At 44.8% G+C, this 19,643-nt stretch overlaps 1 protein-coding gene across 1 annotated transcript in view; it reads left to right on the forward strand.

The window, feature by feature from the left end:
• Positions 1-6,463: 6,463 nt before the first annotated feature.
• The window catches only part of MAP7D3 (MAP7 domain containing 3), a 116,601-nt gene continuing 103,421 nt past the window's right edge, over positions 6,464-19,643 (forward strand). The window contains exon 1 of the mRNA XM_078147730.1: positions 6,464-6,751. Within this exon, the coding sequence (XP_078003856.1) occupies positions 6,736-6,751 (16 nt within the window). The 5' untranslated portion in view covers positions 6,464-6,735. The remainder of the gene's footprint in view (positions 6,752-19,643) is intronic.

A 19,643-nucleotide genomic window follows, 5' to 3' on the forward strand; every position in this document is an offset into this window, starting at 1 on the left:
CTAGATAGGATTAAGGGTGGGAAGTGACCTAGGGCCTTTGGGAGGTAAAACAATGAAAGGCTAAACTAGATTAAGGGAGATTGGGTGTAGCCACAATGAAAGGCCAGTTGATGGGATTATAGCCTCAGGGGAACTCCAGAGATTTGGCCATGTGGGAAAAGTCTAAGGTTTTTCCTTTTTGAGATCTAGATCCCATTCTCATCATTGCCCCCTCAAACAAATGGGACCCAAATTCTTTTGGGGTAAGGGGTGAAGATCTTGGCTTCTGAAACTGCTTCCCGCTGGCAAGGGGCTTAGAGCTGTCTTTGCCTCAAAGAGGTCCCAAAGAAGAGGTTAACTGGAAAGGAGCACAGGCTGCATCCAGGGAACGATGGGGGGACATTGGTTGGTACCTGCTGTTTGCAACCAACTGTAGGTGAATGGCCTGCAGTCTGGAAGACACAAATCTGACAGAAAAGACTGCAGGGTCCAGATATGACAGGATAAAACATCCTTAGCTCTGTTTGGATTCAGATAATTCCGTTTTCCAAACACGCAGTATCAAATGTACCTCATAGCCAGACTCAGGAATAGCCTGGTGGGTAACATTCCTTTTCAAAGGAACATAATGGGGAAACTGAGCCAGGAGGATCCCATCTTAGACTGAGGCTAAAATTGTCCTCTCAGCTTTTCCCGATGTGGACTTCCCACTGATGAGGATGGGATCTAGACCCCAAAAAGGAAAAACTCTGGACTTTCCCACATGGCCAAATCTCTGGAGTTCCCCTGAGGCTATAATCCCACCAACTGACCTTTCATTATGGCTATGCCCAATCTGTGGCCCTTAACCTAGCCTAGGCCTCCCTATGTCTCCTGGGCCACTTTCCATCCTTAATCCTATCTAGCCTTCGGCCTCCCTTGGCCACCCCTGGAGTACTATTACCTCATAATAAGTAGTCTTACTTGGCCACTCCTAGATCCCTCCCATAGACTTTCTGTATATAAGGTTCATCTCATCCCTATTAAGATGCTCAGATTCCTAAAATCTAGCCACTGCTCTGATTCTTAGAATCTATCCAATACCTCACAGACTCAGATTCCTCAAGAGTCTGGCTAATATGGCAGATCTTTAATAAACCTTGGTTTTGGCTGCAAGAAAGCTTGGGTCGAATTCTTTCAGACAGGACCCAAGTGTCGTGATCTCAGGGTCCCAGCACCCCAACCTCTAAACCTCATCACCACTAGTATCACATTCTCTGAGTAGCTTGTGACATTTCTCTCAGATTATTTATTATCAATGGATTATTAATGATCCAGCAGACAACTCAAAATAAAATCCTATGAACTTTTACTTCACACAGCAAGTTTCACTAACCACAGCTTGGGAAAAACTTTTCCGAGATTTACATCTCAAACTTAAATTTGTCCTGGTATAAAAAGCCAATCATTAGAGATTTCTATACACTTGCAAATTCTCAGCAAGCTATAACCCAAACAAGCTTTTTGGCTAGTTTACACATTAAAACAATAACCAACAATAGGCAAATTATTTTAGCGGTAACTAAATTATGAAAAGTTGCTTGACATAACTGATACAAAAAGTTCACCAATTTGCAACTTGAAATAAATCCATTACCAATCAGGTGACTTCTGTTTTGTTAAACTCATTTCCAAATTACTTTACACAGAGAATCAACATCTCATCATTAACAGTTAAAACTACAATTTTAAAAAGAGCACACTTACCTAAGTTCAGAGGCCAGCTTCTTTACCTTGAGCATGATATGCTGAACCTGGGTGATGTTTCCAGGCAAAGGCTGCCCCAGGACCCAAGGCCATTGCCAGTGTGACCCACGCTGTAGCTGCTGCCCCTCCTCCCTCCTTCCTTTCCCCAGGTGGGGGAGGGTGAAATCAAAGGTGAGGGGGAAAGGGTGAAACTCTCTTCTCCTATGAGAGGGGTTAACAGATACCCCCTTGACTCAAGGGAAGGGAGTGGGAGAAAGGAGTGACCAGGGTTATAAGGAGGAGTTTCAAAACTCCTTAATGATCAATCACAACACCTCCAGAATCTGCTAAGATGTTTTGAGCTGTTCTAACTTTTCCCTATAACCTCCATGAAGGAGGATCCAGGGGTGTAGAGGGAAGAGAGTAAGTAAGCCTCAGGGAACCAAAAAGCAACTACAGTTTTCCCTAATTTCTGAGAGAATTGACAGAATTGGGCATACACTTCCAGATAGGGCATCCATCCTTGTCCTCTATGCTGTGGAAGGTGTACCCAGGTCCATGACCTCAAACCAACCCAGTGGACCAACAGCCTGAGAGTGTCAGGCTGAGTGTGAGACAGCCTCATGACTGCCTGCCTGAAAAGTACCTCCAAGCCTTGGTGCTTGGAGAGAGACCCCAACTGCAGAGGAAGAAAGGAGCATGGGAGGGGAGGCTTACGTACCTTCCAATCTTGGCTGGAAAAGAACTTGGGGTTAGGCAGTTTCCCAGTACAGGCCACCAAAATGTTGAGGTTTAGGGGCTAGGGGTGCTGGCACCCCAAAATCACAACATACGGGCCCTGTCTCCAAGAATTCAACCCAAGCCTTCTTTCAGCCAAAGACAAGATTTATTAGAACATCTGTCATACTGGGTAGACTCTTAAGGAGTCTGAACATTAGTGAGCTAGTGAGCTAGATTGTAAGAATCTGAGCCCCATCTCTTCTTTAAGACTAATGTTGGTCATTGCAATTCAAGTACAGATACCTTTTGGTATTATTTTTGTGTACGTTATTGTAATCACAGCACACATTGTTCTCCAGGTTCTACTCACTTAATTCTGCGTTAGTTCATAAAAATCTTCCCATGTTTTCTCAATTCCTCATTTCTTGGGGCAAGATTTGAACCCAGAGTCTTCTTCTCTCCAGGTCTAGCACACCATACACTTACATTGGCCTGGTCCTCTAGGAAAAGCAGGGAACCAGGAAAGCAAGAAAATGGATGGGGACCAGAGGGAGGTGGACTACTAACCATGAAGGGGAACCAGGGTAGCACCTTAAAAGTCCAGGGCAGGAGTAAATCATGATTCATAATTGTAAAAGGGGTGGGGTAAGGGGAGATGAAGCTTAGGAATTAGAATTGCCTGTTGATCTTAACTTTTGATCATAAAGAAGCTACTGATGACCCTGCTGAGTATAATTGCGGTGATGTGGCTGGTGGCAGCTTGGATGACCCAGGTTACCACAAAGATCACGGATGAAGTATTCATGGAAGAACCCAAGAGCTTGGAGGTGAAGACAGAAATGGAATACACAATACCATAGCGCACACCAGGGGCTGGTTTCCTTAAAGAAGGAAATGAGCTATGTTTTATATTGAAGGAAAGGAATTAATAGTGAACAAGTGATTGAAAATAAATAACTCATATTTAGGTAGTGCTTTGATGTTTGCAAAGCACTTTAAATACATTAGCTCCCTTGAGTCTCAGAGAACTTAAGGGTCTTGCCTATGGTCCCACAATTAGTCATTGTCAGAAGCAGATGTTCTTGGGCCCAGGCCATCCAAATACAGTGGTGTATCCACTACTCTCACACTGTCTCAGAAGATGAGAGGGTTTACATCTCCTTAGAGTTAAGGGAATGAAAAACAGGCCTGGTCATTCTAGTCACAGAAAGTCATTTCTCAGACAGTCACAACAATGAAACTGGAGAGGATGGTCTTTTTCTTTTTTTAAAGAATCACAGAATTTCAAAGTTGGCAGAGAACCTACCATCGACAGCTTCCCCTATAAATGGTTATAACAGCTCACAAGTGAGTGATCCCAGTGTAGGCAGAGATGTAGGCCACAGTGGTGGAAAAGATGAAGCAGGGACTTCACTCTTCGACCAGGAAATGGATGGAATTTTCCAGAATTTTAATGTTAGTGATAGGAACCATAATCCCAACACTCTCATTTTGCAAGGTGAGGAAACAGGCTCAGAAGAACCAAGCAACTTGCCCAAGGCCAATGACATTTTAAAAATTAACTAATTAATTTATTTTTAGTTTTCAACATTCACTTCCACAAGATTTTGAGTTCCACATTTTCTCCCCATCTCTCCCCCTTCCCCCACCCTAAGATGGCCTGCAATCTGAATACCCCTTCCCCCAATGTGCTCTCCCTTCTATCACCCCCTTCCCTTCTCTTATCCCCTTCCCCTTTTATTTTCCTGTAGGGCAGGATAGATTTCTATACCCCTTTGCCTGTGTATCTTATTCCCCAGTTGCATGTCAAAATAATTTTTAACATTTGTTTTTAAAACTTTCAGTTCCAAATTCTCTCCCTTCCTCCCTCTGTACCCACCCTCATTGAGAAGGCAAGCAATTCAGTAGATGCTATACATGTGTAGTCATGCAAAACACTTCTATAATAGTCATGTTGTGAAAGACTAACTATATTTCCCTCCATCCTATCCAGGCCCTCATTTATTCTATTCTTTTCTTTGACCTGTTCCTCCTCAGAAGTGTTTACTTCAGATTACCCCCTCCTCCAATCTGTCCTCCCTTCTATCACCCCCTCTCTTATCTCCTTTCCCCCCTATTATCCTGTAGAGTAAAACAGGTTTCCATACCCAACTGAGTGTGTATGTTATTCCCTCCTTAAGCCAAATCCGATGAGAGTAAGGTTCACTCATTCCCTTTCACCTCCTCCCTCTTCCCCTCCACTGTAAAAGCTTTTCCTTGCCTCTTTTGTGTGAGATAATTTACCCCATTCTACCTCTCCCTCTTTCCTTCTCCCAGTACAATCCTCTCTCACCCCTGAATTTTATTTGTTAGGTATCATCCCTTCATATTCAACTTGCCCTGTGTGCCCTCTGTCTACACACACACACACACACACACACACACGTATATTCCCTCCAACTACCCTAATACTGACAAAGGTCTCATGAGTTACAAGTATCATCTTTCCTTGTAGAATACTGTAAACAGTTCAACTTTAATAAGTCCCTTGTGATTTCTCTTTCCTGTTTACATTTTCACGCTTCTCCTGAGTCTTGTATTTGAAAGTCACATTTTCTATTCAGCTCTGGTGTTTTCATCAAGAATGCTTGAAAGTCCTCTATTTCATTGAATGTCCATTTTCCCCCTTGAAGGGTTATACTGAGTTTTGCTGGGTAGGTGATTCTTGGTTTTAATCCTAGCTCCCAAGGCCAATGACATTTATAGTGCCAGGTTAGCTCTCTTTCTACCAAGACTTCATATGTGACTGAGCCTTTAGTAATTGCCAATATTCCCAGTTTTAAAGGTGGGATGAAGAGTCTTAGTAGTGAGTGATGCTAACCAACGTTGATAAGTAGAGAATAGGATCCTAAACTCCTTACTCTAGAGTTGGAAGGGATCTCAGAGGCCATCTGGTCCAACCTCCTTCATTTTAGAGGCAGAAACTGAGGCCCAGGGAGAAGTGACCTGCCCAAGGTCACAGAAGTAGCATGGTGATGAATGGAAGACACAAAAATCTAGGTTTATGAATATAGAACATATTCATAACATGAATATGGGTGAACATAGAATATATTTATGAATATGACAATAAAGAGTTTGAGTGCTGAGGGAACATAAGGGGGATCTTGGAGATGGTCGAGATGGATGCTACTGTGGGGTGAGAAATGAGAAGAGAGAAGTTTTTATCCTTATGGTATAGGAAAAGAGCCCTGGATGGGGAATTCAGAAGACTTGGGCCAATTCTTGCTCAGACCTTTACTGTATAGTGAGGGCCTCGAGATCATGCCATATGAGGACCAGTTAAAGACAGTGGGACTTTGACTTGGGTTCCAATTCTGGCTCAGACACTAGCTGTGGGATTGTAAAGAGCCTCCAGGTAATGTCAACTGAAGGACCCAAGGATGTTTAACTTGGAGAAGGGATGTTTAACTCTGGTGGGTGGGTGGGGGTGGCTTCCGAGTTTCTGAAAAATCCTTCTTCTGAAGAGGGATTACATTTAGCCTGGCCTCAAATGGGTTAGGGTTACACATGAAAGCAGCCAAGATGCAGAATTAGGGTTTTTGTCTGGAAAAACTTCGTAAAAGTGGAATGGGCTGCCTCCTGAGGTAGTGGGCTCCCCTCAACTAAAGTCCTCAAGCACAGGTTGTCTGATCGTTTATTGGGGATGTGGGTTGGCTCTGGATAGCCCTAACTGCCATTCTTGATTCTGATAGGCATCTGCCTGCCTGCCTCCCTGTCTGAGTACCTAGCTAGATGTTGCGCCCCCCCCATTCTGAAGTTTCTAGGGGCCCCATTATTCGACGTGAGCACGTTCTAACCTTCGTGACGTATTCCTTGACTACTTAGTAACCAGCGCGTCCCTGAGGAATCAGTCTGGCATAAGGCTTGGTCGCACTCTACCTCGTAGGGTGCGCTCGCCAACTCTGTGCCCTTAGAGGCCCGGGGGGGGGGATTTTTCGCCTTCATTGTCACGGGGGGGGGGGGAGTGGTTCAGGAGCCTGTATCAGTTGCGGGGGCGGGGTCGGGAGGTCTGGGTCTCGGTGGGGATGGAGGCGGCGGTGAAGCCCGCAGCCTCTCGTGCCTCCCCACACCCCGGCCTCCTTCCCCTACCCTTCTCACGCCTGGGACTGGAGCGGCGGGCGGCGAAGTCGAAGCGTCCGGCGCCCCTGAGCCTGCGCAGTGCCAGCCCATCTCTAGTTGCGGCTCCCAGACTGAAGATGGCGGGCGCCGGCGGCAGCGGCAACGGGAGCGGCAGCGGCAGCCGGCAACAGCGGGACATCCCTCAGGGGGATGCGAGAACAGTTGGGTGAGGAGACCTAGCCCCCCTGAGCTCGGGCCCCGGACTTGCCTGCCTTCCCCGCCCCCTTTCCCCGGGCTAGGCTCTGTGGCGGGCGGCGGGCTGCTTTGGGAACGCTCTCACCAACTGGGAAGAAGAGAGAAGTAACTTTTCTTGCTGTCCCCCGCCCTGCCCTGCCCCGGCCTCCCCAGCCCCTTCCCCACTGCGCCACGACGGGTGGGGGGGAGGGGGGGAGGCTGGAAGGAGCCGCCCGGGACTGACGGACTGACTGAGTGACTGACTGATGGCCCGGGACGGGACGGGCTGGCTCGGGCGGGGTACGCGGAAATGCCCCTTCAAGTTAGAGGAAAACTAACGGCCGTCCTCTCCTAGGGCTTTCCTCTGGCCTCGGAGGGTCTGGGGCGGGACAGGGCTGGGGGGCGGCCCCGTGTGCGGGACGGTCCGGGCCGCTGCAAGGCCTCCGGCGGATTCCGTTCGAAACCGTTATAGCCTTGGCCGGGAGGCGGAGGGAGGGGGGAAGGAGGTAGGAGGGAGGGGGGGAGGAGGGAGGGGGCGTGGGGAGGGGGCGTGGGGAGGGGGAGGAGGGAGGAGGAGGAGAGGAAGAAACGGAACGGACGCCAGCTCGCCCGCGGGCTCGGAGCAAAGTGCGGGGGGCAGCAGCGACAGAAATGCTGGGGCAGGGAGGGAGGGATGGGTGGCTTTGGGGAGAGCCCCTTATCTCCCTCTTGTCCATATTCTCCTCCTCTCTACTTAACCTCCTCTCTAACTTCCCTCCCCAACTTTACCCTCTCCCCTCTTAATTGCCCCCTCCCAAATTTCACCCTTCTCTACCACCCCTCAACTTTCCCCCTTCTTTCCCATCTCCAACTTTACCCCTCCCCTCTAACTTCCCCCTCCCAGCTTTCCCCCTCTCCCTAACTTTACCCCTTTTATCCCAACGTTCCTTCCTCTCTAACTTCCCTCCCCAACTTTTCCCCTTCTCTCCCACCCCCAACATTCCTCCCACCCCCAACATTCCCCCCCACTTTACCCCCTCTCCCAACTTTACCCTTCCCCCTCACTTTGCCCCTTCTCTCCTCTCTAACCTCTCTCCCCAACTTTCCCCCTTCTCTCCCACCCCTCAACTTTCCCCTCCAACTTCCCCCTCCCAGCTTTCCCCCTTTTATACCAACTTTCCCCCTCCTCTCCCACCCCAAACTTTCCCTCCTAACTTTCCTCCTCTTTCCCACTCCCAACTTTCCTCCTCCCTTCTAATTTCCCCCCCAACTTTTCTCCTTCTCTCCCAACTTTCCCCCTTCTCTCCCACCCTTCAACTTTCCCCCTCCCCTCTAATTTCCCCTTCCCAAATTTACCCCTTACCCTAACTGTACCCCTTCTCTCCCAACTTTCCCCTCTCTCCTCACCCCAACTTCCCCTCACTTTACCCTTCTCTCCAACTTTCTCTCCTCTTAACTTTCTCCAACTTTCCCCTTCTCTCCCACCCCTCATCTTTCCCCTCCAACTTGCCCTTCCCAACTTTCCCCCTCTTTGTAACTTTACCCCTTCTCTCCCAACTTTCCCCCTCCTCTCCACCCCAACTTTACCCCTTCTCTCCCAAATTTCCTTCCTTTCTAACTTCCCTCCCCAACTTTCCTCCTCCTCTCCCACCCCTCAACTTTCCCCCTTCCCTCTAACTTCCCCTTCCCAACTTTCCCCCTCCCCCTCCCTTTCCCCCTTCTCTCCCAACTTTCCTTCCTTTCTGACTTCCCTCCCCAACTTTCCCCCTTCTCTCCCATCCCCAACTGTCCTCCTCTGCTCTAAATTCCCCCTCCCAGCTTTACCCCCTCCCTAACTTTACCCCTTTTCTACCAACTTTCCCCCTTCTCTCCCACCCCTTAACTTTCCCCTCCCAACTTTCCCCTTTAATACTAACTTTCCCCCTCCTCTCTACCCCAAACTTTCCCTCCTAACTTTCATCCTGTTTCCCCTCCCAACTTTCCTCCTCCCCTCTAATTTCCCCCTCCCCCAACTTTTCTCCTTCTCTCCCAACTTTCCCCCTTCATTCCCACCCCTCAACTTTCCCCCTCCCCTAACTTCCCTTCCCAAATTTACCCCTTACCTAACTATACCCTTCTCTCCCAACTTTACCCCTCCCCCTCACTTTACCCCTTCTCTCCCAACTTTCCTTCCTTTCTAACTTCCCTCCCCAACTTTCCCCCTCTTCTCCACCCAAACTTTTCCCTCCCTCACTTTCCCCTTTCTCTCCCATCTTTCCTTCCTTTCTAATTTCCCTCCCCAACTTTCCCCCTTCTCTCCAACTGTCTTTCCTCTCTAACTTCACTCCCCTACTTTCCCCCTTCTCTCCCACCTGTCAACTTTCCCCCTCCCCTGTAACTTCCCCTTCCCAACTTTACCCCTTACCCTAACTTTACCCCCTCTCTCCCAACTTTCCCCTCCTCCCACCCCAACTTTCCCTCCCCCTTATTTTACCCCTTCTCTCCCAAGTTTCTTTCCTCTCTAACTTCCTTCCCCAACTTTTCCCTTCTCTCCCACCCCTCAACTTTCACCCTTCTTTCCCATCCCCAACTTTACCCCTACCCTCTAACTTCCCCCTCCCAGCTTTTCCCCTGTCTCTAACTTTAGCCTTTTATCCCACCTTTCCCTCCTCTCTAACTTCCCTCCCCAACTTTTCCTCTTCTCTCTCAACCCTCAACTTTCACTTCCAACTTCCCCTTTCCAAATTTACCCCTTATCCTAACTTTACCCCTTCTCTGCCAGCTGTCCCCCTCCCCTCACATTACCCTTCTCTCCCACTTCCCCTCCCCTCTCACCCAACTTTCCCCTCCACCCCACTAACTCCCCTTAACTTCCTTCCAATTTACCCCTTACCCTAACTTTACCTCCCCTCACTTTGCCCTTCTTCCAACTTTCTCCCTCTAACTCTCTCCCAACTTTCCCCTACTCTCCCACCCCTCAACTTTCCCCTCCAACTTCCTCCCTCTCCCTAACTTTACACCTTCTCTCCCAACTTTCCCCCTCCTCTCCCACCCCCAACTTTCCCCCTCCCCCTCACTTTCCCCCTTCCCTCCCCAACTTCCCCTCCTCTCCTGCCTACCCTTTTCCTTCTCCCCAACCTTTCCCCTTCTTTCCTTCCCCCATGTTCCAGGTCTTCTCTTCCAGTATTCTTCCTACCTTACTCCCCCTTCCCCATGAAAAAAAACCCAACAACAAACCAAATGATAAAATAAGTGTGGTGAGGCAGGTAAGAGATGACTTCAAAGTCTCTTTCCCATTTCAGTGCCTTAAGCTTCTAACACCCTACTGTAACCTCCCTCCACCCAAATTCCTTAAAAATATTCATGGGGGGGGTGCCGGTGCAACTCCAGAGTGGAGATTGGAACTATTCTGTGCTCCCCTTATTTTTTTTTTTTTTTGGCTGCTGTAGCATATGACTTCCACAAGATATCAATTGAGAGACATACAGTACAGTACCTATAGGGTGCAAATGAATTTAGCTCATTGGGCAGATTATCTATGAGGTTCAGCTCCTGAACAATTCTTTGCACCTGAAAGTTCTTCTAAAATTCTTGTTAATTGGGGCAGCTAGGTTGCCCAGTGGATAGAGCACTAGCCCTGGAGTCAGGAGGACCTGAGTTCAAATTGGGCCTCAGACATATAACACTCACTGGCTCTGTGACCTTGGGCAAGTCACTTAACCCCATTGCCTGGGAAAAAAAAAGAAAGAAAAAGAATCATAAATTGAGATCTGGAAGGGACCATTGAGGTTGTCCAACCATCTCATTTTACACAGGAGAGCCAAGGTCACAAGTAAAAAATTTGGATTCACATGCAGGTCCTCTGACTCCAAATCCATGATGTTTTACATAGATATGAGGCCCAATTAAAATGTCATACTGTGTTTTCATTGGTTTCACTAATTTGATAAAGAATATTAGAAAAATATCAAAGACTTCTGATAATCTTTAACATATTTCCTTTAAAAATAATGCCTACAAAATTTGAATAAATTAACCATTTGTTGAAGGTCTTTTTGAGTGTGCTATCTTCTGTCTGCATAGGGAAAATGAAAAAAAAAAAAAGCAACCCAATAAAGTTTGGAGCCAAACCTGGACAGTGAGCATTCTCCTTTTTCTCCCTCCATAAAGTGTTGTGGGTTTCCAGAACATCAGCACCATTGTATTCTATTGCAGTGTTCTTCTTACTGTGCAAATCTAATGTTACTGACTTGAATTGTTAGCGGGGCTTGTACTTAGAATTATTTTTACAGTAATGGGGAGCAATGTTTATCCACATGTTTTCACCTCTCCCTTTGTGACCAAGAGCAAAATAAATGAGGTGTATGGTCTCTGGCCATGGATAAGAACAAAGCTACCTGGCCCACACAGAGCTGGGGCTCATCCCCTTAGGCTCATCTGGTGGATGCTGTGACAAATTGAGCTAATTAATGGTCCATAGACAATAGTCAGTGTAATATAAAAATATTCCAAAGCCAGTTATAAATGATTTGGGGACTACTTTTGCCATACTGCCCCTCTCTCTTGTTCAGTGCAGAATAAGTATTGGCCAATAGGGCTGACTTGAAAATAGCACTTGTAATTGTAAGCTAGGCAGGCAGTCCCCTTCTTTTCAGTGAAATATATTTTGAAAACAAAATCAGAAAGTAGAATGGGAACAAAACCAAACCATGGACCAAGTCTACCATAGGCTCTAAAGCACGTCTCTGATCATATCACTCCAAATTAAATGTCCAAATTAAAGCCTGACATTAAGGATCTTTCGTAATTTTGACCCCAACATACCTTTTCGGCCTTTAATCCATTTTAAAAAATGTATTTAGCTTTGGGGCTTAAAAATTAAAAAAAAAAGTTCCTCACAATTTGGTGAAGAAGGTGGTGCAAGTATTAGTTCTTCTATTTTGTAGGTGAGGAAACTAAAGTTTGGTGTAGTTAAATGACTTGTCCACTGTCACACAGCTAGAACATGTCAGTGACAGATTGTGAACCTCAGTGTTTCCACTGAAGCCCAGCCCTCTTCACTATATATGATGCTGCTTTTAGCCACTCCCCTTCACATGCCATATTCCCTAGCCAAATTCAGCTCACATCGTGGTTGGTACTTTTGCTTTTGCTATTCCCTACACCTGAAATAATTACTCGATTCCACCTGGAGTTGTTGAAATTCTATCCATCTTTTATGGCAACATCTAAAATATTGTCACCTCCTTTGCAGTCTTTCCTCCCATTTCTTTTTTCAACTTCTATTGAAGTCTTTGTGTGGTACTTGTATTATGTTTATTTCTATAGATGACTTGCCTCTCCTATTATTATAAATTCATTGATGGCAGGGCCTATGATCTCATTTTTTATCTCCCAAAGTACTTTATGTAGTAGACATAATAAGGATGGAACTCTACAGTTCTGACTTTTCATCCATGTAGGAATCCTTTCTCCAACCACTCTGGCAAGGAGTTACCTATTTTTCTGTTTAAACACTTCTAGTGCGTGAAACTCAGTATTTCACAAAGCAACCCATTCTTTTTTTGAATAATTCCAATTATTAGACATACATCTTTTTATATTGAACTGAGCAAACTCTCATTGGCTCCGATTGGGTGCTAAATAGCTATTTGTTGAATTATTTAGAAAATCTGCAGCTATTCCTCTCTTTTTTTTTTTTCATGCCATTAGGAGGTACTCTAGGGCAGCTAGTTGGCACAGTGATAAAGCTCCAGCCTTGAAGTCAGGAGGACCTGAATTCAAATGTGACCTCAGACATGTGACTCTTACTAGCTGTGTGCCCCTGGGCAAATCACTTAACCCCAATTGCCTCACCAAAAAGCAAAAAAAAAAAAGGCACTCTAGAGTGGGGGTTCTTAACCTGAAATCCAGGGACCCTTTGGGGATTGGGGGGAAGCAGGTCTTTCAGACTTGAATGGGAGAAAAATTACATCTTTATTTTCACTGATCTCTAACTGAAATTTAGCATTTCCTTCAGTTATTGGGCTTTGCCAGGCCATCAGAGAAGGGGGAAGCTATGACACAAAAATATTAAGAACCTTTGCTGTAGGGTCATTGGTAAGATGACACCTTTTGTTCTGGAGATACTGATTGAAATGGATGAATGAACAGGTTTGCCTCAGTGAATAGCAAAATACAGTCTTTTTAGGTGTTCTCAAGTAAGTGGATGAGCAGAATATTGGGAGAAGAAAGAGGCCTTGACTTCCTTAATAGTATGGGGTTTTTTTTACCCTTTCATCTAATTTGTCAACTGGTTTTAGAGAGAACAGCATGGTAACAGTAGTATACACCTAGGTCATAATGAAATGGTGATCCAAAAATGAAAGCCTTCCTATCTAGTAACCATGGCTTTGGATCTTACAAATTATTAGGAACTTTTCTTTTGGTTTGTCCTTTGGGTGGTATATTACATTGAGCTTTATCTCTTATTCCTGAATGTTTAATTAACTATTGTGGCACGGTACAGCATTCCTTAACTTTCCTTAGTTATATACTTTGTGAGAGCAAGATGAACTAGATGGTCAACCCAAAATTCCTGGAAAACTTAGACACGTCTTTAGTAGCATCTCAAGAGATCAAAGTAACGAGGATCAGAGTGTGATTTAGCCATCAACCAGGGATACATATTTATGATGCTGCTAGCCCCACCTCATCTTGAATAGAGACTGGAAAATGGACTATTTTGATCTTCTTGGGATGGTGGGAAATTGGGGGCAATGATGGAATTTTAGGTGGGTTCTTTTTTTTTTTTTTAAAGCTAGGCAGTGGGGTTAAAGTGACTTGCCCAGGATCACAAAGCTAGTAAGTGTTATGGTCTGAGGCCAGATTTGAACTCAGGTCCTCCTGAATCCAGGGCCTGTGCTCTATCCACTGCACCAGCTGCCCCTTGGCCCTAGTTCTGATAGAAGAGTTAATGTTTTCAAGTACTGTTATGAACAGTGATCTTAGGAGACTAACACATGCTACCTAGATCCTGTTTAAGAGCACTAATGGAAAGGAAAGAATGCTGGGAAGATAACCATTGCCCTCTCAATGAATGTAAAACACCTTTTATTATAACTGATCAAGTTCAATATTATAGACCGAACCTGCTAAGATATAATGATATGAACTTGGCTTCCAGCAAAATCAGAGCAAGAGAGTGTTAAAGACCCGGAACCTAATGACATGCACCAAGATTTTTAGGCAGAGAGAGGAAAAACTTCTAATTTAGACAAATAATAACAAACAACTAAGGGAATGGCCTGTAATTTCAGAGTTATTGCTATTATCATTTTCAAGAAAAAAGGATAAACTTGCTGCAATCATTTGTTTTGACCTGTCTCAGTGCTGTGATCCTGGCCAGTATTTTTTTGGACTGGTTAGTACAGTAGTTCATTTCGGTTGAATCTGGGACTTGTAGTATGCTTCTAGACTAATACAAATATAGCTGATCTGTTCTTAGCATCATGGCCAATTTAAGAGAAAAGAGAGGGGACAATAATGTAAAGATCATGAGATCACAGATTGGCCAGGGTGGGACTTCAGAAGTCATCTGGTCCAACCGTCTCATGTTATGTATTTGGAGCTGAGGTCCCTAGGAGTTATGAACTTGCCTAAACTCGTGGAAGTAGTAAGTAGCAGAGCCAAAACTGGAAGCCAGGTTTTCACTTCTGAGGCTTTTCCTGCTGTACCTTGCCCAATAATGATGGACTGATCCATCATTATAATATCCCAGTTTTGAAAACCATTGAAAAATATAAATATCCATTAAATCAATATTAGTGTTGTAGACATTCTCAGAACGTCCGTCCTTGGTTCTTTTTCTTTCACTTGGTGATCTCATCTGTTCCCATGGCTTAAGCTATTATCTGTATGTGAATGACTCCTTATACAAAGGAACTGGTTGTGTCATTCCTCTGTTCAAACATCTGTGTATCCCTGTTACCACTGTGCTTACTTGTGGAAGCAGTTTGGTACAGTGGAAGGAGTGTTGGATTGGGTGGCATAGGACCTGGGTTCGAATGCCAACTCTGCCACTATCTGTGACTTGGGGCAAGTCCCTTAATCTTACAGGGTATCATTTCTTCATCTGTAAAGTGATGAGGTTGCACCAGATGATCTCTAAGGTCTCTTTCAGCATTAAATCTGTGATCTGCCAGAATGTCCTGTACTTCTACATCAAACATTGCATGTCCAGAGCAACTTATTTTCTTTCCTCTAAGATCTGCTCTTCCATCCAAGGGCGCTACCATTCTCCCTAGTTGCTTATGTGTTAAACCTTGGTGTCGTCCTTGACTTTCTGCCACTTCACAAATCTTGTTAATTCTACCTCTGCAATATTTCTGAATTTCACCCCATCCTTTCCACGACTATGGCCCTTATCCAGACGTTAGACTTTGTGAGTCACCTAACTGGTTTCCCTACCTCCTGTTTCTACCAATCTTTATTTCATCCTTCATACCACTACCAGATCCTCCTAATGCACAGCTTTGATCACATTAACAACTTTTGTTTTGTCCAGTTAACAGGTCCCTACCTTCTCTGTTCAAAAGAAAAATGTAGAGTTCCAAGGTACTGTGCAACTAACACTTCAGTTGGTGTTCCAGACCTTTAGTAGTTCTGTTGCCTACTGAATAAAAGTCCAGACACCTTATCTTGACATTAAAGGCCCTTTAAAGTCAGTCCTGACTCGGCTTTGCAGCCTTTTTCTTCACTTATGTATTCCATCACTGCTCTGTGCTCTATCTGAACTGGACCAGTCACCATTCAGTAAGCATCCAATGCCTGTCGCTTTTGTTCATTTTCTTCCCTTCCTGAAATACCTTCCCCCCCCCCCACCAGTCTCTGCCTCTTGAAATTCTAGGGATCCCTTAAGACCCAGGGCTAATATAGCCTCCCCTACAAAGCCTTCCCTTTGGAAGTGATCTTGCTTTCCCTAGTAACTTGACTAGGACATTGTTCTTTTAGCACTTTAACCATATCCTGGTTTGTATTTAGAATGTAAATTGGGGCGGCTAGGCGGCGCAGTGGAGAGAGCACCGGCCCTGAAGTCAGGAGGACCTGAGTTCAAATTCAGCCTCAAACCAAACACTGGACACTTACTAGCTGTGTGACCCTGGGCAAGTCACTTAACCCCGATTGCCTAAAAGCAAAAAAAATAAATAAACAAAACAATTAATTAAATAAATAAAGGAATGTAAATTAAGTGTAAGTCCCAGTGCCTATCAGTGCCTTGCCCATGATGTTTAACAAATGTTTATTGGGTTGAATTATACTTATTATTGTATCATAAGCTTCTGCAAGGGGTCAAGGTTTATTTATCTTTATATCTCCTGTAGCCTAACACAGTACTTGGTGGTGGTGGTGGTTGTTACTTAAATGTTGGAATGAATGAATAAATGCAGTTTCTTGAAGTCCTAGAGCTGCTAAGTTTTATAAATATCTGGATTAAGATTGATGGCAGCTCTAAATTTTTCTTTTTGATCAGCTAAGGTAGGGACTTCTTAACTTGATTGTAAAATTGGTAACTACCAAGAGAAACAGAAATAGATATTTCTGGAAGCCTTTGTGAGTTGTAAGAGCTGTGCGCCCCAGCCAAAATTTATAGAAACAGGAAAACAACTACCTATTGAGTGGTTAAATAAAAAGTGACCTACTTCCAGTCAGCAATGTTAGGTTTTGTTGGGTTTTTTTAAAGCATTTGCTCTGTACTTGTGTTGAGGGTAGGGGGAAAGTGGTGGTAGGAGTATCTCAATTGAAGGTGAGAAAGGGAAGGATGTAAAGGCATTTATACTCTATAAAGACATTCCTACTCTTGAGGGGAAAATAAGGGTTTGAGGCCAAGTCAGAAAGCAGCCTCTCCAGTTGATGAAGCTGTACGCCTCACATCGATGTGGGCAGACACTTAGTCCATGGTTACATTATTGTGCCAAAGATTTGGCTGTATGAATGGAGGGTGGTGGTTGATTTGGTTTGTTTTTAATTTTTCCAAATTTTTTAGCATCCCAGGATTGTGGAAGAGACCTGAAAAAGTATTGAGTCCAACAACCTATTTTATGGATGGAGAAATAACAAGGTCACACATAAGTAGCAGAGGCCAGGCTAAAACCTAGGACCTCTTACTCTAAATCCAGTGTTCTTTCCACTACATCACACTGCCTTTTCCAAGTACTGCCCTTGATGGCTATATGTTTTGAAGGAGAAAAGTGTATTTGCATTTTGTGCCTACTGCACCTTTTTCAAGGCAACTCTGCTAATCTCACTGAAGGAGTCTAGTGGAAGACACTCTGCTTTGATGTGTCCTCTTCAATTACTGTAATCTCCTCTGTTGGCCCTTTATCAGTGGAATGCAGGCCCCAGAGTAGGAAGCTTGAAGGGAAGTAGGTTTGATTCGATCCCCACACTTAATTCAGCTACCTGGAAATATCTTTTTTAATCAAAATATTTTAATTCCCTCTCTCTCCCTCTGCCACAGTAGGTATGAATCAACAGCAAGCAGAGAGAGTAGCTCGTTTTAGAACTTGGTGGTAGTATCTTAGGGGAGATAAAAAGTTGGTCAGAGTGCAGACTAAGGGCCAGGAGTAGGGGAACCTGTGGCCACATATGGCCCTATAGGTCCTCAAGTGTGGCCCTTTGACTGAATCCAAACTTTGCAGAGCAAATCCCCTTAATAAAAGGATTTGTTCTGTAAAATGTGGACTTAGTCAAAAAGGCCGCACCCAAGGACCTAGAAGGCCACATGTAGCCTCAAGGTTGCAGGTTTCCCACCCCTGGGGCTAAGGAAACTGGAATAGTTTTATGCTCCTCTTGACCCAATGTGTGTCTACATTAGTTTATTAGAAATGTTATGACTTTTTTCCCCAAGTATGATCAATTTCTTTGGCTAGCAGTAACCAATAAATTGGGCCAATGGCCTCAATGACCAAAGACCAAATGTTATGACTTCTCTGAATGACAGATATGTTCATTTTAAAAACTTTTTCAGACAGTCCTTAAATGAGTCATTCAGTCTCTCTGGACCTCAGTTTCCCCATCTAAAAAAATGGAGGGATTGACTGACTTCTAAAATCATTTTCAGCTCTAATATCCTATGATTTTATTCATCTCACTGCCCACCTCCATCTGCTACCTTCAGAAAATGTGGCCAGAGGCCAAGGGGTTAGAAATGAAAGGTTCTCCTTGGGGATCTCTGGCTTTATAGTCAACTGCTTTCTCTGCCCATCCAGAAGCAAAGCACTCTTCTAACCAACAAGGATCTGTTCCAACTCCCTCTTAGTGCATAGATGATAGATAGATAGATAGATAGATAGATATGTATGTATATAAAATCTTCCTCTTGAACCAACCCCCCCATTCATGCCTCACTCACTTCAGTTTTTAAATGCCCATAGCCCTTGGTACCACCACATAAGGAGAGTTCCTAACTGGGACTGGGTTTACTTACATATGCAACAAATGGACCTAGAAATGTAATGCTCACACTTACAATTTGCTGGGTCACACAGCTAGTAAGTATCTGTGGCTAGATTTGAACTTTGGTCTTCCTGACTCCAGACTTAGCATTCTAACCACCGAACCATATAGCTGCTCACCCCAATAAATAAATAGTCAGGCAAAACAGATACATATATTGGCTGGCTCTGGAAATATCTGTCTTCTGCACCCTTGATCCATCACCTCCCTGCCAAGAGATGGGAAGCACACTTCCCCAGTAGTATTCTGGAATCCTAATTGGTGGTCTTAATGATTATAGCTCACAAAGCATTGTATAAATTGATCACTTGACTCTACCCATTTCACTCTGTATCAATTTCTGTGAATCCTCTCAGATTTTTCTGAATCGGTCCTTTTCATCATTTCTGATGCTGTCTGGGGACTAGATGGTTCCATCTGTTGTCCCACTCTCAGATCCTTCTTCAGGACAAACAAGGCTTCTAGGTCCCTGACCAAGCTCAAATACCTCTGCCTGTTGTGAGGCTTCTCAAGGACCCATCACCACCTCCCAGGAAGTTGAAACTCAAGGGAGAACCTCCAGTAGTCAAATCTTAGTCTTTTCTTCAATGGAATTTCCTCCAACCAATGGTAACCTCCTGGATTCACTCTTAAATTGTCCAGCATACTTCTATCCCCTTGTAGTTGCCCCATCCCAGTAATTCTGAATCCCCAGCTGACAATTTCCATCTTCAGTTCCAATCCCCCTCATGGCTGGCTGCCTCACCACTAACCAACTGTAATGCCCCATTGCACACCTGCATATCCCTTCTATCTACTGTGCCTTCTGGAATGCCTGTTCCTTAGTCAACAAACTTCTTTCCATCTTAAACTTCTTTGTTTCTCACACATTCCATCTTCTGGCGCTTAAGACACAGCTCCCTCCTGATGACACTGATTCTCTCCATACGCTTGCAGGTACCAGCTACATTTTCTCACTTTTCCTCCCAATTTACTGGTCGCCCTGCTCACTCCCTCTTGTCATCTTTCTCCCCCCCTTGAATCCAGCTTCCACTCCTTGTTCTCTGTGCCACTCCCAGACTCTCCTCCTACCACCTTCACTAAGCAACCCGTCTCCCTTTGAATTTCATTTGTATTAATTTTATATATGTGCTGTGCACTTCTTGTACAGACACAACAGCATAAATATAAAGTTACAAAGTAGTTTGGGAGGAAGGGTGCTGGCATTTGGGATTTGGAAGGATGGTACCTGAGCTGCATCTTAAATGAAGAGGGGGCCTCTGAGGCCAAGCAAGATAAGGAGGGGAGGAGTGATGAGAGTGCATTCCAGAATAGTGCCAATGCATGGAGACTGCTGGTGTGAGCAGAGGACAGAGAGAAAACCGGTGTAGCTGCATCTCCAAGTGTGAGAGAGGGAGTGTGAAATCCGTTGTAGATGGAAAGCTAGGTTG

Source organism: Phascolarctos cinereus, unplaced genomic scaffold (assembly GCF_003287225.1).
Source record: "Phascolarctos cinereus isolate Bilbo 61053 unplaced genomic scaffold, phaCin_HiC Scaffold_8;HRSCAF=390, whole genome shotgun sequence".
In the NCBI taxonomy this organism is placed as follows: Eukaryota; Metazoa; Chordata; class Mammalia; order Diprotodontia; family Phascolarctidae; genus Phascolarctos; species Phascolarctos cinereus.